This window comes from Battus philenor, unplaced genomic scaffold (assembly GCF_028537555.1).
Source record: "Battus philenor isolate CCGP_79_NKW_IND1 unplaced genomic scaffold, ilBatPhil1.0.hap1 SCAF_28, whole genome shotgun sequence".
NCBI classification, from domain to species: domain Eukaryota; kingdom Metazoa; phylum Arthropoda; class Insecta; order Lepidoptera; family Papilionidae; genus Battus; species Battus philenor.
This window is the reverse complement of record NW_027181691.1, coordinates 813589-839759: the sequence shown is the minus strand read 5'-3', so window position 1 is coordinate 839759 and position 26171 is coordinate 813589. Positions and strand designations below refer to the sequence as shown.

General features: G+C 34.4%; 1 protein-coding gene across 1 annotated transcript in view; it reads left to right on the top strand.

The window, feature by feature from the left end:
- LOC137925942 (aminopeptidase N-like) overlaps nucleotides 1-26171 on the top strand; it is a 65671-nt gene that overhangs the window by 22312 nt on the left and 17188 nt on the right. The window contains exons 2-7 of the mRNA XM_068769438.1: nucleotides 10852-11016; nucleotides 21118-21392; nucleotides 22766-22924; nucleotides 23630-23677; nucleotides 24460-24622; nucleotides 25459-25671. Of these exons, the coding sequence (XP_068625539.1) occupies nucleotides 10861-11016; nucleotides 21118-21392; nucleotides 22766-22924; nucleotides 23630-23677; nucleotides 24460-24622; nucleotides 25459-25671 (1014 nt within the window). The 5' untranslated portion in view covers nucleotides 10852-10860. The remainder of the gene's footprint in view (nucleotides 1-10851; nucleotides 11017-21117; nucleotides 21393-22765; nucleotides 22925-23629; nucleotides 23678-24459; nucleotides 24623-25458; nucleotides 25672-26171) is intronic.

The window sequence follows — 26171 nt, the reverse complement described above, 5'->3', positions numbered from 1 at the left end:
ATTCTACGGTAGAATATAGATCTGCGTTGAAATGAACAGACAGAGAAATTTTTTGATTAGGATATTTAAGCCTTATAGAACTGATATATAGCAGTGATATGAAAAATTGTAATGGAAAGTGATGTAAACCTAGAATGACCAAAAGTGAGAAATAGAATTAAAACAATTATTTTAATAGTTAAGATATGAGGAGATGATAGAAGAGTAGGAAAATGATTGAAAGGGAAAGGTAGAAGAACTGTAAAGAGAAGGAAAATAAAAGAATGAAAGACCATAGGAGGAACGACAAAAGAGTGCTAAAATAAAATTATTAATATAAAAATTTATAAACCCTTAAATGCATGACTTTTGTATATATTTTAAATATATATCTTGCAGATAAATACACTACAATGGAGGGGAAAATATTTCATTATATATAAAAAAATTATACTTATTTATTAAAAAAAACTTTACGTTGCAGATATACAAGACTATGTATTTACTGTACACTATTATATTCAAAGTTGTATTTTCCAATTTATCATCATTATGCATTTAAGGGTTAAAAGAAAAGTCCCTATACCATAGACATATAGGCAGGGGTACAAGAGAGCACCAATAGTTGGATCATTAAAATAAAAATTGTAATTAGTCTGTGTTAACCATGTACTCCTTCCCTACTAAGACAGACGACTTTTGCCCAACAGCAGTAACATTATAGGGTCAATATAAACGTCAGAAAGATTTGCCTATCTTACGATAAGGTCAATGATCTAAAAATGAGCGTTTCGAAGCTATATAAATATATACTTCGACTTGTCGAACGGGTTGCTGATTCGGAATAAACACGATTTTTTTTACATATTTTAGTGTTAGTTATATATCTATGGACGACCATTCTCTAGTGTTGACCACGGACTATGTTCCCCACTTGATGGTTTTTCGACATAGTTAAAGATCGAGAGAAAGATAGATAGATACGTGCATCGCGAGACTGATCATCGTGGCGATTTTGGAAGGTTTTTTTTTATTAATTCTTATTTGTATAGCTAGTGTTTTTTCTTACAATATATTTTTTCGCTTTTACTAAACGCAGTTGGGAGAGGGTTGCCGCTATTTGATACGGATCTTTCTTCTCCCAACTGCGAAACACGACAGCGTTTTATAATTTTTACAATTTTTCTTACACAATTTTCTCTTATGGGTAAATACAGCTAAAATTTATACATAATAACAATAAAATTTGTAAGTTTTACTCAATTATATATTAGTTGGTACATTATTATATTTCAAGTCGCTGCCCAAGCGCTACAGACCCTTAAATGTCTTGAGATTTAGGACAACGTGTCGGGCCAACTCATCAAAAGATTCTGCTGTAGATTTTTTTTTGAGAAGGTCCGGTAAGTTGAACGGAGGTATATTAAGGTTTTCACATAAGGTCACGTGGTTACGTCTTATGAATTCGAATCGGGCAGTGTCCGAGTGGTGAAAAGTCTGTACTGTGGAGTCGTCGATTTTGGAAGGCTATTGAAGTGATCATTTATCGGCTCAAATGATGGTGGCGATGATCAAAAAATTAAATTATGATTTAGATATTTAATAGCAGGTTAGTGTTACAAGATATGGTAGATAGAATTCTTCAATGACCAATATATAGCTACTTTCGCAAAAGCAGTCGTAGTCGTGCAATAAAGTCCACAGTGGGAGACTCTGTGTTTGGCACTAATCGGTGTAACATTACTCCTGTAGATGCCCCGTGGAGGGGTGAAACACGTGTTGAGTGATTTAACGGTGGTAGTTGTGTAATTCGCATTGTTTGCCGCATGCGCATTTATCAGCGGGCTGGCGCGCGGTGCACTTTATTGCACGACTACGACTGCATGTGCGGAAGTAGCTATATATATTGGTCCTTTTCTTACTTAGGATGGACTTCCGTAAAACAACACCTGATTCTATTAAATCAGTGAGCTTATGGTTCTAGGAATCATAACATTTACTACCTAAAAAGAGGTTTAGTGTAAACTCTGTCAACCCCATTACATCTAGAATAGAAACTGTAAATATCACAATAACAATTAGTGACCTTCATCATAGAAGGTTTACGAGACAAAGAACTGAACCAGTGTAAATGTAAGTAATAAAAAGTCTCAAGGTCACTCAGAGTGCAGTGGAAGCGCAGTAACGCTTTCCTCGGAGTTTCAGTGCGAGATCGAATTAAAAATGATGAGATCTGCAACCGATTGACGTTGGAATAGAAAGCTCTGTTCGTGTGACTACCACGAGTTGACAGATGCAACGTGGGCAGTTTCACCACCAGGTGGACCAGTGGTGCAATTCAAGTTCCAGGAAGTCGCTGGATGCAACGCAAGACCGGTGATGACCTATTCCTTGTTTTGCCACTATGCTTATGTGTCTATGGGTAAATAAATCTGGTCAAAAATATAGCCATTTGCTTCCATAATGATTTTTGATTGTTTTAGTTGCGTATATTTGTAACAATGTTAGGAAAGCGTGGTATATGGAAAATATATGGAAATGTATCCAAAAACGAAACTAAAATTAAAGATTATTAACAAGAAAAGTAATTTGTAATAAATAAAGTTACTTTAGTCTTTTTTATACTTTCTTTTCGTTTGGTTATATGATGACGTCGCGTTTAAGTCTCAAGCGATGTTTAAAAAGATCTCAATGTATGATATTCTTATTTCCATATTCTTCAAGTGAAGGTAGTTTTGAAATGTTTAAATATTATCCTCTATCGTTTATTAAAATAGCTTCAAGGGAGACGTGGTTAGTTGGAAAATTAAATATTTGAGTAATTTTCCTTATTTTCGTAATAATTAAAGTCCTGTTTACTTTGACCCAATTTATTATTTTTCCTTAACGTTTTAACTTGTATCATGCATTGAGTGATACAAGTTTATTTTAGTCAACATTTGAGAAGATAACTGGTAAAGCCTGGTTGGTACCATCCTACTCCTCCTATAGAGAAACTAGAATGGTGGGCAGTTATTCTACTCGTCCTGTAGAGAAACTAGGATAGTGGACAAATATCCTACACATCCTATAAAGAAAGTAGGATAGTGGGCAGACATCCTGCTCGTTCTATAGAAAAAGTGGGATAGTGGACAGACATCCTACTCGTCTTATAGAGAAACTAGAATGGTGGGCAGTTATCCTATTCGTCTTTTAGAGAAACTAGGATAGTGGACAAATATCCTACACATCCTATAAAGAAAGTAGGATAGTGGGCAGACATCCTGCTCGTTCTATAGAAAAAGTGGGATAGTGGACAGACATCCTACTCGTCTTATAGAGAAACTAGAATGGTGGGCAGTTATTCTACTCGTCCTGTAGAGAAACTAGGATAGTGGACAAATATCCTACACATCCTATAAAGAAAGTAGGATAGTGGGCAGACATCCTGCTCGTTCTATAGAAAAAGTGGGATAGTGGACAGACATCCTACTCGTCTTATAGAGAAACTAGAATGGTGGGCAGTTATCCTATTCGTCCTTTAGAGAAACTAGGATAGTGGACAAATATCCTACACATCCTATAAAGAAATTAGGATAGTGGGCAGACATCCTGCTCGTTCTATAGAAAAAGTGGGATAGTGGACAGACATCCTACACATCCTATAAAGAAATTAGGATAGTGGGCAGACATCCTGCTCGTTCTATAGAAAAAGTGGGATAGTGGACAGACATCCTACTCGTCTTATAGAGAAACTAGAATGGTGGGCAGTTATCCTACTCATCCTTTAGAAACACTAGATGGTGGGCAGACATTCTACCTGACATCCTGTAGAAAAATGAGATAGGATAAGATCGTGGAATCCCACAACGCATTACCCAAAATAAATCTTGTTAAAAATTGACATGCTTGCTACTCGCCTGCGGTGTTCAAATCTGTGAAGTTTCTTAGATACTAACTTATTATCACCTATAAGTCGAGTTGCACGCTTTTCTACCGAAATGTCTTAACCTTATTTACGCATCAGAAAATGTAACTAAATAGTCGTTTACATATAGTCATAAAAATAAAAATATTAGGTTTCAAATTGACTATTCATAGCTAAAACAGCTATGATAGCATGGCGGTACGATATTTAAAACCAGGATATAAATATGTATATAAGTGAAGGCAATATTAAACCTTATCAGAAAGCATTAAGGTATAAGTTCTATTATATCTTTAAAACCAAGTTCCCCAAACTTTTTTGTGTCGTAAACCCCTTGCCATGTTTTTCCGTGTTGGGTAGACCCCCTACTTACCTGATATTAATTTCCTGTAAATTTACGAACAAAACGAATAAACGTATTTGTCCCACATTCGTATTTATAGAGTGACGAATTGAACAAGTCAGTGCAAGGTAGCGAAGCTCTGAGACTGCGACTCTCAGGTTTTTACAAGTTCAAAATGTATTGCGACCACAAAGCGAATACCAACATTCTACAACATACACAATTTTATAAACATAAATAATATTTTTTTTACTTCATAGGTACTTTTATAAATAATGTAAATGTTTTGATATTATTATGTAGTATGATGTAAGTAAATTGGTACTATCAGTGTATGTGTTGAGATGCACTATCGTGGACCCCCATTTTCATTTCATGGACCCCCAATTTTTTTTTCGCTGACGTAGACCCCTTGCAGGTTGTCATAGACCCCTAGGGGTCGATATAGACCACTTTGGGAATCACTGCTTTAAAACATAGGCTGTTTTACTAACTGATACTATAGTAATAATTATGTAATTACACTTATTATGAGTAGTGGCAGTAGTGTTAGAGGGTTGAGAATTGCGATTGTAGGTCGCGGATTCGATTACTGGATTCAATTTTATATAATTCACACTTGCATTAACACGTTCACTGCGGCTTGAGGTCGATTCAGCCTCATGTCAAACTTTGCACTGGTGCGGCGCGTAAAACTCGTGTTTTCTCTCTAGTGCGGCGGCTGTTTACACTCAACCGTATGAGGTATGACAAAGACAAATATAGCTTTCTTTATGTCTGCGAAGCATTGACTCAATATTGTAAAAAAATATTGATGAACATGAGGCAGAAAAGGCCTCAACCGCACTACTAGGAAGTTCAGCTTGAGGCTGATTCGACTTCAGCCGCACCAGCTGAAAGTTCTTCAAAATTGGGCCCGCAGTGAACGTGTTAATTATCTTGCATTGCAGCTGCTTACAAGTATCCAGAGGATGGGTAACAGCATTCTCTGTGTACCATAATATCACACTGTGATCGCCAACCCGCCTGCCAAGCGTTGTGATTATGATGAATAATATGATTTGATATTTAATTGGAAATATATTCACATCGTCTATTGAAGAAAAGCATTCTCGTCAAATGACACACTTATATACTTTCTGTTGATAGTTTCAAATAGAAAACTAATGGATTTTAAATTAATGCAAAAAATACATGCAAAAGTTGTATGGGAAACGAGAAAATTAATTACATTTGTGTAGCTTTCTGAGCATACTGATGAGATTAAACGGATCAGAGTCATATTTATAATCGCCATTTTGGAACTGGGATGTCCACAGCTGGGCAAGCCCTTAAAGTTATCTATTTAATGGAATCAGGCGTTACCTTGCGGAAGTTCATCCTAAGTAAGAAAAGGACCAATATTTAGCCACTTTCGCACATGCAGTGGTGGTCGTGCATTGATGGACTCTGTGTTTGGCACTAATCGGTGTAACATAACTCCTGAAGATGCCCCGTGGAGGGGTGAAACACGTGTTGAGTGATTTGACGGTGGTAGTTGTGTAATTCGCATTGTTTGCCGCATTCGCATTTATCAGCGGGCTGGCGGGCGGTGCACTTTGTTGCACGACTACCACTGTATGTGCGGAAGTGGCTAAATATTGGTCCTTTTCTTACTTAAAGTTATCTGTCTATCTTGTGTGTTCTCCTATGTTCCGTTTCCGTGTTCTCTACTCCGGATATTTTTTTCTAAGCCACTGTTCTAAATCTTCTGCCATAACGCGACAAGTAATTTTACACAATTTCATCTTTCTTAATACAAGTCTTAATTTATGCACACAGATTACATTACAGAATTATATTTGGGATTGTTCGTAGCTACAAAAAATGGTACTCCCTACTATCTGTATTATAAATTTAATGGTAATATAAAATTAATAAACGTGTTGCATTTAACGCTGTCTTATCCGCTTTTGACCACCAGCTGTGAATTGAACCATGCCAATTAGCCACCATGTGAATTATTTATTTATTCTTCCAAATCAATTTTACCCCCTTCAAAGTATTCCCAGTCCGATAAAACGCAGTTTTGCCAATGCTTTTTCCGGTCCTGGAAACAATAGTCTTTTTAAGGTACAGCCTTCAATATCTTCTTCTATTCGCTTTTATCTCCTCAATCGTGTGAATACGGCGTTCCTGCATTAGTCTTTTGAGTTTGCTGAATAGTCATAGTTGCGGAAAATATCAGTCGAGTTTTTGGCAAAAATTTGCAGGAGACCAATGCAGCATAACATCGACCAATTCAGACTTGACGGGTTTGAGATACAAAGGTTCGTTCAAAATGATTTTGGTCGAGCCAAATGATATTCCAACACTATTAGCGAGGTCTTTAATTGTCAGCCGAAGATTTTCAAGTAACAAACCTTTGATTTTTTGGATGTAGTCCTCGTCGGTTTTAGATGAAAATTTCACCTTATTTTTTGAACACAATAATACCCTGCGTTGTTTGTGGACATTTTATAACATCAAAGTTCCAACGGGGATTTGTACTGTGCGCTAAGTGGCCTGTCCACTGTCACTTCCGCTTTCTATTTTTTTTAAATGCTTTCCTTTTTGGGGACCTCTTGTTCACCCTTATCTGGTGTATGGCAGGGTCTTTTTATTTCATAAATAAATCTTTACATTTCTATATATTTTCTTTCTTTACTCACATTTTTCACAATATCTTTTATTCGTCAACTGTTTTCCATCACAATATTTTAACATTCCCGTTCTTTCTTATCTCTTTGCTTCCTTCGCTTTCGCTTCTAAAATTTTACAGTAGGTTCTTCTCTTTTTGCTTTACAGTTTTTGCTTTCACTTTATTATTATTTTCCTCTACTTCTTGGTTCTTAAATACTATTCAAATTTATTTTAATTTTTTTTCAAGTGTTACTCGATCTTTTCTTTATTTATTTTCGTTTATTACTTCTTAACTTAACTTACTGGCTATCTATTTCGAATTATGCTAGGTTACTGCTCCCCTACGGAATCTTTCTTGAATCGATTAGAATTGAATATATAGCATAGTTTTCGGCGTGGCTCGTTGAGCAGCTATAAGCTTATTAATTAGCTTATTTTTATTACTGTGCTAGTTTTAGTTTTTTTAATTTACATGGTGTTTACTATAACAGTGTCTTTGTGGTCAGAGATTGATTACATCTGAACTATTTTTTTTGTCATCACTTTGAATATCAAGTACATTCCTATCGGCAATAATTATCATCATCAACTGCAAAGCCTATCCAAAAGGTCGCTAAATCATCATATTGCACTCCATCCAGCGATTTCCTGCGAACTATATCGTCGGTCCATTTAGAAAGCCTACCGAAGCAGCGTGTTCCGGTTCGCTGTCGCTGTTCAAGAACCTTTGAACCACGAGCGATGTACCTTACAGTGCCACTTCGAACATGCATAAAGAATTGCTTGTTGCTCGGCTTGTCGTCTAATCTAGATGATTCTTGATTCTATCACGTGTCACAAATGCAATATAACAATTGCACCACGTGTTTGCACCATAAACCTTGACAACAGCCGCGCTCGCCTCTCGAAGGCTAACGAGTGCATTCGCAATAGAATCTAGGTCTCAAACGTGTGCCCCAGTTTACCTCTAATGCATAATTTAATCAGTTATATTCCATGCAACTTTGCATTTTGAAATTAGTTTTCTTATCACAGATAATTATACTTCTATTTGCTTATTATTATATATTACTTTGACATGTTTAGAGTATTTTTTTATGGGTGGTATTTGAAATTGGAACGTAGTTGAAGCTGTTAATAAAAGGAACAGTAGAAAGGATATTTTATATTCAACTACAGAGGTATTATCGACTATATAGGTAAAAATAAATGTCAATACTAAAGAATGCGAGGTTGTATTTTGAGACGGAAGCGATTTTGAATCAGGAGAATAATGTTTATATATTTTAGCAATATTTATTTTCGATGGTTTTGTGTTATTTTTTATCTATTTACTATTGTACACCATAGATAATAGCTATGAAAAAGAAATAATTTATATAGAGGTACAAGAGGCGGTCTTGTCGCTCGAGGCGATCTCTACCAGACAACCTTTGGATGGAGATGAGAGACATGGAAGAAAGGAAAGTTTAGAGTGTACATACATACAAAAATACTTATATATATATATATATATATACATATATATATTTATATGTAATAACGTGAAAAAGGTATTACATAAATACAAATAAATAACAAATGCTTCACAATATCCTATTTTAGAAGGCCAAGGAAATGCTATTTTAGCATCTACTTAAATACTGACAGCGATTTAGCGCATCTTATTGGTTCTGGTAGCTCATTCCATAACCTGACAGCGAGAATAGTGCAAGATTTCTCCATAAACATAGTATAATGAGCAGACAATGAATTTCAAGTTCTCCGTGTAACTTATCATGTGGGGGTCAAGTTAGAAAAAAAATCTAGATTTAAGTTTAGAGGGAGTAAGCTGGTTAAAATACTATAGAGAATGTAAAGGACGCGAGTGACCACTTGACCTTAATACGAAATTCAGAAACCATGGTCATATGCGCGCAGACCAAATATGGACTTAATACAAAAATTCTGAAGGCGATCGTATTTGTTGTTTTTCTTCAGTAATATTTTTAAGTGTCACTTTATTATTGGTGTTACGTAAATAATTTTTAAAAGCAGCTCGTGATTGTTTTACTAAATTTTTATGCAGTTTAAGTGTGCGATTAGCGTACATATATGAAATTGTTGCAGCGGTATAATCATCAACGACCAATCAAAGATGGCCGACACCCACATGTCAGAATTGCTTTACATCGATAATTTGTATGGATTTCTAGACCAATTATGCTAGTTATGTAGGATATTGTTTATGAGGGTTTTAAAATAAGGCTTTTTATATACATACGTAAGGTTCTCGTTTGCATTGTCGCTTGGATTGTCATCGACTCACGTTCTTTCGTTGTAAAGGTATTAACAAGGATTTTTTTTAAATTGTTTTGTAGTTTCATATGTTGGATAATACGAGGTAATTTATAATACGTATTATTCAAAATTAAATGTAATAATTAAATAAAAAAAAACTTAATATATTGTGTCGGTGTGATCGCATTGTGAAAGCGTAATTATTGGAAACTGGTTATTGTAAGAACGAATATAATTCGTATGTATTAGTCGAAAGTTTGACAAATGTGTGTTGCCGGTGATGACATACGGATCCGAGACGTGATCACTTAGATCATAATAAGGCTCAAGTTGACCCAGAGAGTAATGGAGAATGCATTGCTTGAGTTTCGCTGCGAGATCGAATCAGTAAAATAAGGACTAATATATAGCTACTTTCGCTATATAACCATAGTCAGCATGTGGACAAATTTACCAACAGTCTACGCATTTATCAGCGGGCTGGCGGGCGGTGCACTTTATTGCACGACTACTGCTACATAGCGGAAGTAGCTATATATTAGTCTTTTTCTTACTTAGAACGTTAAAAGAAGAGATTATAACGCAGCTGCAGAAGAAATACGATGATGTAGAGATGTCGTGCAAAGTGAAAGGCTTTCGATTTGAAGGTTGGCTAGCTTTGAAATGAAATACAATGAACCAGGTCTGTGATTCTCCCAAGTTTACGAAAGGAAGGTTGAGTAGAAGCCTTCAGATATCACTATTAAATCTATGCGTGAGGAATGCCTGGGAGAGTGAGAAATTGCTTTTGACATCTGTCTCGCCTGATAAGCGATGACCAGGTCTACGATTCTACACGCTTACCTAGAAGATGCCTATTCACTCATATCTTGAAGACTCCTAAGTTATTGCAAGCTTCTATATTTGGGCGGCACCGGATAAGGTATGAAGTTCTGCGTAAAGACTTCCACAAAGTAACGCCTGAATCTATTACATATTTGAGATAGAATCAGAAATGAAATCCACAGAGGCTCCAAGATCACCAGCATAGTTCGAAGTATTGCTCGTCTTGAATGGCAGTGGGTGAGAGGTTCTCAAGTGGTGCCCACGTGCCGGTAGACATTATAGATCAGCATGGGTAGGCCCCCCACTAAGTGGACGGATGACATTGATAAGATCGTGGGAATTCGCTGGATGAGCAGGATCGGTCATTGAAGTAATCTTTGGAGGAGGTAAATGTCTTGATGTGGGCGTCCATCGCCTGAAAAGAAGAAGAAGGAAGAGGAATGTGATCGGTGATTGCTTGGAAACGAAACCTTGCTAAGTTTGGTACTCTCTACAACACCAATTAATCCGACACCTGCACTGTGTATATCCATACTATGTCGACATGTTACTGATCTAAACTGAGGGATATTGAGTATATATATATGTTCCTACGCGAATATAATTATCATAGGCCTCTCATATATATTTGCAATAGAACGTTGCGTCCAGCATTTTCAGGTCATTTTAACAAGCTTGTCTGGTTCATCTTGTAGATGGACATCATACCCTTTACTATCATCATGCTCAATAGGCCATAGGCTCATAGGCCTCCGCCAAAAGTCTGCCTCGATGACTCGTCTTGAGCTGCCTGCAACCAGCTTCTTGTTATATGAGAAAGTAAAGATGTCTTCTAAGATCTTTTCTCTTCTTCCAGTAAAAGAAGATGCGACGGTCGCTGTATATCTTGCTGGTCATCCAGCTGGCAGGCGCCGAGTACCTGCTGCCGGGGGACGTCGCCCCGAAGCACTACGACTTGAGGCTCGCCTTCGACGTAGACCCGAGGACAAATCACAGCTTCTACGGAGTAGCTGATATCCTGGTATGTTGCTTATTATAAATATATAGTTAATCTATTCATTTTAATTGAACATTCTTTATTTCAAATTGATCTAGTTTCCAGGAGCTTATAAAACGTCAAGTATACACACATATATATTACTAGCTGATCCCGCAAATGTTGTTTTGCAAAAAAAATTAAAGTTTTTAATTAACAAATGTAAGATAAGGGTTGATCGTAGAGGGGTGAAAATTTAGGTTTGTATGTATTTTTGTATGTTGTATCATAATAAAATAAAAACAAAAAGATTTCGTTAAAAAAATAAAAAAAAATTTTTGAGTGTGAACAACCTTTATCACTTAGGGGTATAGATTATAGATAGTAGCCGATTCTCAGACCTACTGAATACGCATATTAAATTTGGTAAAAATCAGTCCAGCTGTTTCAGAGAAGTTCAAGTTTGTATATTAGATATATATATATATATATATAATTCACCTGAAATATAACGTCTCTATCTTACACATGATAGGGGGAATGAAGTGACCACAAAAATGGGGACCATATAAGAATAAGTTACCAGTAAGTAATTCATGGTGAAATGTGATCTCTTAGTTTTGGCCTTATTTGCAAGCTGGCAGTTGATCAACGATCGTTAGAGACAACTACCTTCGGCATTTCCTCATGAGATTGACTCAGGAACGAGGAGATCTGTTGATGAATGAAAGTATATATAGTAGTTGTAAGCTGAAAAAGCAGTGGGCAGAGATGACCACTGGGGACTACAAGGTGCTGGAGTGAAGACCATAGTCCACACCAATAACATGATAAAAGCTGTGATCACAAAATGCTGGATGGTTCAAATTGTTCTTCGTTTCAGCCCATAGATACCAACTGCCATACATAGGCTTCCCCCAAAGATATCTTTGGGGGAATTCACATAATCGCTCTGCTTGACAGGAGCGTTGGTGATCGCAGTCTGGTAAGCAGAGAATGCTGCTGTCCTTTTTTTATGAGTATCATTTCTATATAATTAATGCACAATATGTGAATTATATAAAAGATTGTTACTCTTAGTTCTTTAGCTCTATTGAAAATCTTTGAGGGAGGCCTATATCCGACATTATGATGAACTGTAGAGCTAATAGCAATATAGCAAATAGCATATAGCATATAGCAGTAAATCAATAGCAATGATACGATGTTGAGGCCAGCTATTTTAGTAGACGAAAAATAAGTGTGTCAATGGACAACGATGAGGAAAAGTAAATTACACGTGACACACTGCCATGTAGAATGCGAAGCGCCGGCCCTGGCCACAGCGCATGCGCAGAATATGAATAGCCTTACGCGATCCACACAGCGCACAATAAAATGCCTTAAAGAAATGACGTCATTACTTGAGTATATTTAGGAATTTTTTTCATCGACGCCTCCGTTTTTAATATCAAAATTTAATTAATTTAAAGAGATACATATAACTTTTTATTGCAATAGAAAGAGTAGAGAAAGAAAAAAAAAAACAGGTGGCGCAAAAGTAATGTCACAATTTGAAACGGCAGCCATTTTGTTAAAAATTAAAAAAGATAACTTTATTATTGAAAAGTAAATATTGGAAAGTGTAAAATTAATTGTATTAATTATAAAAATAATATCCTTCAAGTGGTCATCTCTAGAGTTAATGGCAAAATTTTACGGCATTTCGAATTATTGCTCGCAAATCATCTGGCTACAAATGGCGATATCTTATTCAAGTTTGATTTTCAAGGATTGTAAGTTGCGTGGCTTGCGATATCTCTAGTAGATCCAGTTTGTACAGGGCGCACGGCCAAACGCTTGATTGAACATAAGGTTCACAACGTGGAAATTGAAGCTGCATTAAAACAATAGACTGTAAATTGGTCGCTCAGTATTGTGACCATTGCTCCATCGCTTCTTCTTCAACCAGTGGACGCCCACTGCAAGGCTACTGGTGTCGCGGTGCCTGCATACCGCGAATTCCCTTTACCTTATGTCGTCGCTCCATCTAGGAAGATTCCTACCCACGCCACCTTCCGGCACCAATAGCCATCATTTATTTACAACTGATTTTCTATATATCTACATCATAATTATAAAAGCACAGTGACATTTGCCACCGTTTGTAAAAATAAAGATGCATTCACATTATGACATTACTTTTGCGCCACCTGTGACGTGAATTATGATAAAACGTATCACAGAGTAACAGATGCAAAAACTTTGACGACTTATTAATTATAAATAGACTATGATTTTTCTTTATGTACTTATCGGTGTTTGTTTTCGCGTTTGAAACTCATAACTTTAACATGAAGGATGCCATTGGCTCTTCTCTTATATTTTTCCTTTGACATACGTAAATGGTCACAGTAAATGATCCTAAGGGATAATGGCAAAATTATATATATATATATATATATATATATATATATATTTATATATATATATTTTGAATGCCGCCATTACAAATAAATGTCAGACACAAAAGCTATACCATAGCAATATATATGCTAATAGTAAATAGGTATAAAATGTTGAAAGGTTGAACGTATAGCTTATTTGTCTGCAATCAATATGTATAAAGTGATTAATCTCAGATATGTTATTAAGTTACATTTGCTAAATGAGGAATTCAGGTTTCGATCTCATGGGGTCAAAATACACAGGAGTAAATAATCACACGTCGACACTCATTTAGTATCGACTTATTAACACAAACATAGAAAAGTTTATATGAAAGCCTTAAAACATATTTTTATTTAAATCTTTTGATTCACTGCTTTAGAAATTCCGACATAATGTACTTAGATATATATTTATAGTATATTCAATCTGTATATAATAATGTGATTAAAAAAGTAAGGTGAATTTGTAAATAAAATATAAATTCTTCTAAATCAATTTCATCACCTTCAAAGTAATCACCGTCTGATAAAACGCACTTTTGCCAAAGCTTTTTCCAGTCTTCGAAACAGTCAGAATAAGCTTTTACCGGAAGGCTATACCTACAAGACTTTAGGTTTTATCTCCTTAATCCTGACAAAATGGCGTCCTCGCATTTCTCCATTGAGTTTACCTTTTTAATGGCAATATTTTTGCTGCCTCTTGTATCTTTCCTAAGTAAGAAAAGGACCAATATTTAGCCACTTCCGCACATGCAGTGGTAGTCGTGCAACAAAGTGCACCGCACGCCAGCCCGCTGGTAAATGCGTTTGCGGCAAACAATGCGAATCACACAACCGCCACCGCCAAATTACTCAACACGTGTTTCACCCCTCCACGGGGCATCTTCAGGAGCTATGTTACACCGATTAGTGCCAAACACAGAGTACCTCTCGTATCTTTCCTGTCATGGATGAACAGTGACAATATTTTGTTTATAATTTATTCACGTAATAATTAATATTTTCTCTCTGTTTTTTGATACGTCTTATCTGAAATAATTCATTTGTAATAAACAAAATGACATTTATTCAACAAAATTCCGCAAAATACTATCGGACTACCATTAAGAAAATCTAAAACGCATGTTAAAAGTAAATTGACGGAAAAAGCTTATTATTCAATAAACGAATATTTAAATGACAAGAGCCCTTAACAGTGATGTCGCCTGATTATTTTGATTAAGGCTGTATCTGATACATTTGCACATCCGTGTTGTTAAAATAGTTACGTGTTGTTGTGGAGTTTCTTTATGTTTCTTCTCCATAACTATAACACCTTGCAAAGCAGAGTAGAGTTAAAAATAAAATAGATTAATAAAATAAATAAATAATAAGTTTTCGATGAATAGGAGTTCACTTAAAATTTCCTATATTAAATAAATGAATATTAACTTTTCTCTTTTCTTTTTCTTTCTACATATATCTATACATATATTTGTATATATTGGTATATTTATATATGTATGTGTACTTATATATGACTATGCTATAGTATATCTAATTGCAACAGAAAATCGATTAAAGATCAAATATAAAAATAAATGTTACACCCAGAAACAACCTTGTACAAGTTTCACCGTCCGAACAAAAGGCTGTTTTTGTGAGCAGTTGGCAATGTGCGGTCGCGGACGTGGGCGACGACGCCCAGCAGTGGAAAGTGGGCTGCGGTGACACTCATTGTATACGTTTTTTTAGACCATACTATATTTGTCAGACACTGACGTTATTGTTCAAATAATTCAATTGTTATATTCTTTTGAATGAAACAAATATAAATTATGTACAGTATGAATAATTATGAGTATATAGAAGCTTGAATGGATGAATAATGTTGGGAAACTATTTTAGTATACAGGGTGATTTATTATAAGTGGCTTTAAAGGGGTGATCACTTTGAAATATTGTATAATAATTTTTGGTTTAAAATGCGACAGACCAAAAACTTGTAGCAGTACAAAGTTTTAAGGGTTGATTAAAATAATTTTCTGTAAATTAGTGCATGGTACATCCTGTATATATCAATTGTTTCAGAGATAATAAATGACGTAATGATAATAAAAATTAGTACATATTAAAAATAATAATTATTTATTGTCTTTACGAACTTTACAGCTAGAAATTATTGCCTGTAGCATTCTATCAGAGAGACATAGATTAATGTAACATATTACACAGTGATCAAATACAAATATGCTATACATTTACCCCTTTAAAACTTTTACAGCAATAGTCAATCATCCTGTATATTAAAATACTTTCTCAGACATTTTGTAAATAAAGAAAAATTGTCGAAGTAGATTTTCTTTAATCTTTCGATTAAATCCGCCTTTATAAATCATTATCACCGTTGCATTATTGCATCTTGAATCAGGTTGAACTGTAATTAAAAAGAGATTTATCGACAATTAAAATTTGCTTTTGTAACTTGACTTAAACACTATGTGCATAGGTTTTTTGTTAAAAAAAAACTGTAATTTTTAGGTACAATGTGTTCACATCTCATTCAAAACATGAACCATCTGGCACTACAACCTTATGTGTATAAGTATGGCCTATGTCCAGCTGTGAACATTCAACGGCTGAGATAATGATGGTTACACATCTGCGAGTATCTATATATGTAAGAAAAGGACCAATATTTAGTCACTTCCGCACATGCAGTGGTGGTCGTGTAACAAAGTGCACCGCCCGCAAGCCCGCAGATAATACTGAGCTCACTCTATGTTTGGCACTAATCGGTATAACATAACTCCTGAAGATGCCCCGTGGAGGGGTGAAGCACGTGTTGAGTGATTTGGCGGTGGCGGTTGTGTGATTCGCATTGTTTGCCGCATACGCGGCGGTGCACTTTGTTGCACGACTACCACTGCATGTGCGGAAGTGGCTAAATATTGGTCCTTTTCTTACTTAAGATGGACTTCCGCAAGGTAACGCCTGATTCTATCAAATATCTACATATGTTTAATAACTTTTTTAAAGCCCACAGACGCCCACTGTAGGGCATAGATCTCCCCGAAAGATATCTGTGGTGGTATAATTGATTCTAATTACACTTAAGTCATTGAACCCGAAGTTATTCGGCGTGGGAGTAGCATATGTCAAATCAAACGATTTAAGCATTACAACATTTGAACACCGGGTCATTGACCTATGTTACTTTTTACATGCAACTTTGTCTCTAATGTTCCGTTTTAAACAGACTGTCCGACACTTCTTTATGTATATGCAAATGTTATTACGTTGAGATTTCGTGTTTAAATATTAAAATTTGAGTAATTTTTATTTATGGTGTTACTAGTTGTAAATTACGTTGTTTATTTTATTTATTTAATATTATTTATTGTTCACGTAAGATAACATATACATAGTTGTATAATAGCAAAGAAAATTTATAATGGGCGGTCTTATCACACGAGGCAATTTCTTACACACAACCATAGTACGGAAACATATGTATAAATAACGGGTAATTAACTTGTATATATAGAAAAAACATACATACATATATAGCGTCAATTTATTCATATATATCCCCTAGAAGAGATAATTTTTTATACTATGACCTCCGTTTTTGAGGGCCCATTGTTCTCCCTTGTGTAGGGCAGGGACGTTACAAATTTTCTTCTACGTTCTCTTTCTTCCTTCACATTACTTTTACGCTTCACGTGGTCTGCCATTCTCCGCTTGTATATCTTCTTTCTTGCATCTCCTTTCATCTACATTATTAGATCAAAGTTTTTTACATTAATTATCACGGATAATATTTTATTACAGACTCTATATTTATTTACACTTCTTTTTTTTTACAATTTATTGTACACCATAGATAATAACTAAAAAAAAGAAACAATTTATATAAAGATACAAGAGGCGGTCTTATTGCACGAGGCGATCTCTACCAGACAACCTTTGAATGGAGATGAGAGACATGAAGGAGAGGGCGGTTTAGGGTGTACGTCAATATACATACATACAAATATACAAAATAATGAAATATATATTTCTTATGTTATTTTAATATTTGGCACTATGTAATTACTTTTTTCTAAAACAAATACATTTAAAAAACTTTTAAGTTAAACGGTTTTTTGATACCCATATTGTGGTGGTTGTGGAAAAATATGTACCTAGTGCGCCATATTGGAACGGCGTCCATCTTGAATTTTAAATTTTGACATATTCATCGAGTTTTACTAGTGTAGCCCTTTCATTTGATAACCATATTGAGGGGGTTAAGGAAAAATATGTGATCCGCCATTTTGTATCGGCGGCCATCTTAGATTTATAATGTTATTGATTTTATTATATTGTATTGTAATCTAAATTAAATGTGTGTACCAAATTTCAGATCAATCTGACAACGGGAAGGTGCTTAAATTTCAATTTCTAATTTTGATCCAAATAAATTCCGTACGGGTCGAACTAAATAAAACCGTTTAAAAACATTTTTCGTAATGCATTTTTCGGTATGCCTTATATACTTTATTTTGATTTATTTTCTTGACTATTGCAAATTTCACCGTTTTTTATATATTTGAGTCTATTGAATCCATGGTGCATCTGCATAAGCGACGTAAGAGGTTTGAGGCCTTAGGTAAAATTTTATTTATTTATTTATTTAATATTCTTTATTGTACACGTTAGAATACATTTAAATAGTTTTACAGTAATATACAAAGATGTACAAAGGCCAGTCTTATCACACAAGACAATTTCTTACAGATGTAGTATGTAAAAGATAGGAGTAATAATAATGGGTAGTTTACGTGTACAAAACATACATATTTACAAACAAACGAACATAAACATATACAAACATACGTACTTAAACATGAATACATATGTATAATATAATAATAAATAAAAACATCTAACTGATTTTGATCGCACTTGCCTCAGATAGAAACAGAGGAAGAAAAAGAAATGAATTAACAGATAAATAATCATAGGTCTAGTAAATAGTTATATAGCACGTCATATATTCAGCGGTAAATCATTCCACAATCGAACGGCCTGTTTGGTGAAAGATTTGACCGTGAACGAGGAAGAATGCACCGGTATTATCAATTTCAGATTCTCTGATGATCTAGTATTTATTATAATAATATAACCTTTTATTTTTGGACTTTTGTCATCGAATAAATACCGTGTCGATAAATTAATATGGCGTGGCGTGACGAAGTAGCCGAGACGTTTAAGAATTGCTTTATTTGCCGAGAATAAAGAGTCGTCATGGGTTGGCAGTATGTTTCAATATATTTATTTGTTCATATGATTATTCAAAGGTTCATTTACAGTTAACACTCTTATTTATTTATTTAACAGTTTATTGTACACAATAAAAACACTAAAGTAACAATACAAATATAACTGACACAACAGGCACTACTTATTTCTAGCCAGAAATTTCTTCTAGTAGGCCTACGGAAGGAGATTCATAAAAAGTAAGGCAGACACAACGTGCACAATAATTAAATTGAAATATTTACAATAGATACGACTTTTGACCATAATTACATATATATCATACTTAACATGAACATAAATGTATACTTACATATTATATACTTACATAAATAAGCATAATAAATAATATATATACATAATATAAGCATAAATACATATGTAACATATATAACTAAAAATATTATATATACTAGACAACTAGCGATAAATAGTGCTCTTTGACCCGCTTTTTAAATACAGGTAATGATGGACAATCACGTACTTCGTAGGGGAGAGCGTTCCATAATCTTGCGGCATGGACAGTGAAGGAATAGGAAAAGAAATCAGAGTGATGGGTGGGGATGGCCAGTGACGTCCTTACGTTCGATATACGTACGACTATTATATGATATGAGAAGAAATCGAAGCCTAATCTGATTCGAAATTCAAAATAATACATTTTAATATTATAAGCGGTAAGTTACCACAGGCTCGGATTATCTGTAGGAAAAGCCTGCCAGAAACTCAATAGTTATTATAAATGAAATTTAAAAAAATTTTGTCGACATATTTTACAAAAAAACCGATTAATTTGTTACCGCTCCGACATTGATTTGTATATATCGCAAAAGGTTGTTGATAAAGATGAATATATAGTTGATTAAAAATAAAAACTTGTTAAGAATGTAGTCGTATGAATTTAGCTTATGTAAGCGACATTACTTTCCGGTTCTCATTTAAATTATAATATCAATCATGTAAATGAGTCAACAAAGCAAGTTCGACGCATTAAGATCAAGTAAAAACTCTTGATTGCTACAATAAGATTTCTTTAAAATATACTTTTATATTTTAAACTACGAAAAGGAAGGAACTTTATTATATATATTATACACTCAGACAAGTGAAGGTTTTGTTAAATTTTTGATGACGTAATTTAGTCGTAACAAGTTTATTTTTATTTATTCTATTTATCATATATCTGTCAATATTTTTAATAGAAGATTTTAAATCATGACACATAAATATAACATTTTTACGTACTGAAGGTTCTGACTCGAAATGAAACACCACTGGTTCGCAAGGAGTTTTTTATTTACAAATCAGATGGTCTATCGACCTGGGGAGTACACCTATTTATACTACGGATATGGTTCTAGTAAGTTCGAGATAGTACTCGGTTAGAATTTCCGAGAACCGTACACAAAAATTTATAAATAACTTCAAGTTCACGCGTGTTCACGACACTTCTTGATCCTAGGGTTCCGTGTTTATTGTTTAGAGGGTTCTGTAACTCGTGCTTTGAAAGAATGTTATTAAAAAAAGCGCGGCGAACTATCATTAGAATACCAATTTTCTTAAAAACATCTCTCAAGGACGTTTTAATGTTCATAGATTATAAAGAGGTTACAGAAAAAAGTATCTATATAAGATCAAAAAAACACGTACATCTAAAGCAGAGTTCCCCAAACTTTTTTGTGTCGTTGACCCCTTGCCATGTTTTTCCGTGTTGGGTAGACCCCCTACTTACCTGATATTGATTTCCTGTAAATTTCTAACTGTAGTGAAGTTTAGTGTTAAAAACTTAAAGTAAAAACACATGTTAATTTATACATTTATTAATTGAATTTAAATTAAAAGTACTCAAAATAAAATTTTGTATCTGTTATGTAAAATATAAGTAACATCAAATAAACTATAAATAAAATAACATAAGAAATAAATCAATATTTTTAGTGAGAAGGATGAACCTGATGCTTTAATAATAAATTATCAACATTTGGCGTCAATTTTGTAAGGGTTAATCTTATATCTCCTCGGCTAATGATGTCCAGACCTAAATTTTTTACTTCATAGGTACTTTTATAAATAATGTAAATGTTTTGATATTATAAGATAGTATGATGTAAGTAAATAGGTGCTATCAGTGTATGTGTTGAGATCGACTATCGAGGACCCCCATTTTAATTTCATGGACCCCGAAATTTTTTTTAACTGACGTAGACCCCTTGCAGGTTTTCATAGACCCTTAGGGGTCGATATAGACCACTTTGAGAATCACTGATCTAAAGTATGAAATTTTTATTAAATAATATATTTAAAATTACATTATATTTAATTTTAATACCGTTGGCCTATGTGCAATCTTAAATAGCAAAATAATAAATAAAAGTTAAACCCAAATTAAAAATTGATATCATTGTCTAAAGAGGTACCATATTTTTATTTACAGTTGAACATAAAGAAAACAACATCGAAAATAATTCTCCACGCTCAAGACTTCGTTGTTGCTGATGATAAAGTGACTTTACTGGGAGGCGGTGACCTTCCCAAGGTCACTGGAGTGAAGCTAAATGACACCTACAACTTCCTGACCATAGCCTTCGATAGAGAACTAAGGCAGGACGAGAGCTATCAGCTGAGGATCCCCTTTTATGGAAACCTGAAGATTGGACTCGATGGAGTCTATATAAGTACATACGTTAATAAGAAAAGTAAACAGAAAGAGTGAGTATTGTATTGTTATTCTATTTATTTCTATTATTACCTGCGTAATGCTTATAGTGAAGATGAGAGCTATATATGCATCAGTATATCAGTCAATAAACGCACATTGAAAGGCATAAGTCTCTGTCATAGATTGTCACGAAGGCTTGCGTTGCTAGCATCTAGCGACATCCTATAATCTTGACTGCCATCAGTTCATCTATTAGAAGACTTACCTTGTCCAAGTCTACTGGTTGGTAGTCGACCCTCGAACACCTTCTAACCCTAATGGCAATAGAAATGTTATTCAATTGTCTATTTCTTATTATCCTCTTATATATCAAAAGGTTAAAATAAAATTAAGAAAAGGACTAATATATAGCTACTTCCGCTATGTAGCAGTAGTCGTGCAAAAAAGTGCACCGCTCGCGGGCCAGCTGATAAATGCGCATGCGGTAAACAATGCGAATTACACAACTACCACCGTTAAATCACTCAACACGTGTTTCACTTTACACTGTTGATTCGGTGTTTCGCACTAATCGTTGTAACATTACTGAGGATGCCCCCTGAAGGGGGGAGTAGCTATATATTAGTCATTTTCTTACTTAGGATGGACTTCCGCAAAGTAACGCCTGAATCCATTAGAAAAGTAAAATTAGTTTATTCATTGTAACTTTTAACAGAACTCTTATTGGTTGACAATTTATTATTAGTTTATCTTTTATATATTTTATTTTTGACTCTATTCTGCTTCGTAAAGTGTTATAGTTGTGGAGAAGAAGCAGGAAGAAACTCCACAATAGCACATTTTTTAGTTTAATATTGCAGATCTATACATATATGTACAATAATCCTATATTCACTCTAGATCCGACAGGCCTCCCATATTCTACTAAACGTATTCATTTTCGATCAATTTTCTTTTATATATATATATATATATATATATACATATATTATTATATTTTATATATATATATATATGTATATATATACATATATATATATATATATATATACATCTGCTGAAATAATATTACGTCTGTCCGTCATTCATTATGACGAGTCGCATGATAAGACAGTTTTTCAAAAGGAGTCGGCATCACAGTATGCTCGGAGCTCGCGAGTTTATTTCTAGTATGGCTATACCTTTATAAAACCGTATGTGATGTTTGAAGTGGCAGTGACCGGGGAACATCGCTAGTACAACCTACTTTCGTTGACGTCGGAAAGATTTTCAAGCGGCGACGACGATAGGTTTAACTAGATACAGGAAACGCATAATCGAACATCGTCGCAGACTTGGTGATGATAATGAATATAACGGATTTTCGTCTTATCTAATACCCTTGGTATAATCCGTAATGATTGTGTAACTGTATTTTTTTCAGGTACCTAATAGCGACGCAGTTTGAAGCGATATCGGCTCGGAAAGGCTTTCCTTGCTTCGACGAACCGATGTACAAAGCAACCTTCAGGCTGGCCATTGGTCACCATCGCGACTTCACAGCCGTCTCCAATATGCCCCTGTACAACGCCACCGGCGACAAGTAAGATATTTTATCATTTTTATTGATTTTACAAAACAAAATTGGTTTAAAAGCAAATATATAAATAATATGCAATGTCTTCATTGATCCATATAAATTGATATAGAAGCGCGATGCAATATACTACTAACGCCATCTATCGGCACATTTCGAAGTAAAAGTGTTCCTACATTTGTGTATATATATATTTATGTATAAATAAATTGCAATGTCTTTATTGATCCATATAAATTGATATAGAAGCGCGATGCAATATACTACGAACGCCATCTATCGGCACAGTTCGAAGTAAAAGTGTTCCTACATTTGTGTATATATATATTTATGTATAAATAAATTGCAATGTCTTTATTGATCCTTATAAATTGATATAGAAGCGCGATGCAATATACTACGAACGCCATCTATCGGCACAGTTCGAACTAAAGTGTTCCTACATTTGTGTATATATATATTTATGTAAAAATAAATATGTTACATATGTAAACATATACATAAGTGGTATATATGAAATGGTAATTTATTTCATATTATTCATTGCAATATATTTTAATTAAATTTATATTATTATTACTTTAAATGGAATTGTTTTACAGTTATTTAGATCATAGCTGTCTACTTTAATATTAGATATATTTTTTCTTTTGTATGTTATGTTGGTGTTAGATAAATAAATAAATAAATATTTTCTTATTTTTCCTCTAGTGTTCTCGAAGACGTGTGGCCATGGGAGGTGATTGGAAAGAAATTCAAGTATGTAATTATACCTTCAATATTTTTTATATATTTATCAAGGTGATATCAGGAACAGTTTTAGAACTGAGTATGGTGCTGATGAAGACAGCTAAGATATAGGCAGCAAAAGTTTGGCGAAAGAGTCATAGCAAAATGGTGGATCACACTTCCTCTAACATCATGGTTGTATATCTGGCAATAGTTTTATTAAAGAGAAATGAATATAGCGCATGGAAAGCGACGATGGATTCGTAGATATCCACACAAGTTCAGTAGGTACCTTCGTTCTGACCCTGAAAACACCTGGGTTATAACTGGGAAATAAGGAAGTCGGTAAATTGTCACTCAGGCTGTGTATATCAGAAACTTTCAAGTTGAAATGCTTGGTAGACCACCAAGGAAACTCCACAGTGTAAGGCTACACATTCGTCTTATAGAGCATCGGTGATGGTTGATTAAACATCTTCTTATTTCGCAAAGCATTCCCCAAAATTCTTGAGTTTTCCTTTTTCCGTCTGTCAACCAAATTACTTTTGAATCCAGCCTGTTTGATTCGTATTAAGGTTATTTAGAGCCTATTTATATAGAAACTAGAATCCAATTGAATTCTTGTAATGGCAGCCTTTATCTTTTCCAACTTCTTGTTCTAATGAGGATCTACACGGACCTTAGGACTTGGTACCCACTGGCTTCACTGTTGGTGACCAAAATAAGGCTAATGACCCTTTCTACGATGATGAACAGGAAACCAGTTCCGAGGAACTTTCACCTGTAATCTAACCATTTATTACAATTCACAGAAACGACAGATCACATTTCGTATGGGACCAGTTCGAAAACTCAGTGCCGATGTCGACGTACCTGGTGGCGTTCGTGGTATCAAAGTTCTCCCACGTGGAAAGCCCACCAGAGCTGGCAAACACCAAGTTCAGGATTTGGGCCAGGAGTGACGCTATCGATCAGGTGAAAGAGAAATTGTTTATTGTACCATATTTACATTGGTGAACTAAGTATTGTATAATCTATCTCTCGGAGAGAAAGAGTATAGACATCATCACCAGTTTAGATGTAAAACGTTCACAGCTGGACATAGGTCTTCCCAAATATTTAGAATAGCAACTGTTGGAAAGAGACTGTATATAACGTCTCATGACGCGAGAGGAGAGACGATGTCTCAGAGAAATATATATATATATATATATATATATATATATGTTTGTGTGTATATATTTATATATACTATTTGCGTATATAGATATATATACATACATATATTTACATAATATAAATTATAAATGTAATTTAGCTTATTGTAAAAGTGTATTAATTATGTTTACTTAATTTATTTACTTTATATGTGCATACACATTGGATTTATATATATATATATATATATATATAAATCCAATGTGTTTTATATATATATATATATATGTATATATATATATATAAACGTATGTATATATATGTGTGTGTGTGTTTGTTTGTATATAAATACGTTTCACAGAAAATACAATGTCTTAAAATATTTAACCATGTTTTTGTTTGTTTTGTTGCGCAAATTTACCAACATCTTTACTTGCATTACATGTAAGCTAAGTTGGCATTAAAATCATAACATGCACTGTATTGTCTAAGTTTGAATTAAGCACTTTCTATACGGACAGACAGCGTATGTGTATCTATCCGAAACGTAGCGAACTAATATACATTACATAATGCACATACATTAAGGGGTGGCAATATTGGAGTTAAGGAATACATTATCACAGTTCCGTTATAAATCTGTTTACTTCCAGACGGCGTATGCTGCGAATATCGGACCAAGAGTGCTGTCGTACTTCGAGCGCTGGTTCAACGTGACCTTCCCGCTGCCGAAGCAAGACATGATCGCGATACCGGACTTCAGCGCCGGCGCCATGGAGAACTGGGGACTTATCACCTACCGCGAGACCGCATTGCTCTATGACAACCATGAGTCTTCGTTCCTGAACAAGGAGAGAGTCGCCGAGGTCAGTCAATCTTTATCTTCACTTAAAGAATCATTTTTTTCCTGAAAATTTATTATGTTAGAATATGTAGTGATTTTGCGTGAATTCAATAAAGGGATAGTCAACAAGGTCAGTCAATCTTTATCCATACTCCTTAAAGAATCAATTTTTTCCTGGAAATTTATTATGATAGAATATATTGTGATTTTGCATGCATTCAATAAAGAGATAGTCAACGAGGTCAGTCAAGCTTTCTCTTTACTTAAAGAATATTTTTTTCCTGAAAATTTATTATGGTAGAATATATAGTGATTTTGCATAAATTCAATAAAAGGATAGTCAACGAGGTCAGACAATCTTTCTCCATACTCCTTAAAGAATCATTTTTATCCTGAAAATTTATTATGATCGAATATATAGTAATTTTGCGTGAATTCAACAAAGAAAGAGTCGCCGAGGTCAGTCAAGCTTTCTCTCTACTTAAAGAATCATTTCTTTCCTGGAAATTTATTATGATCGAA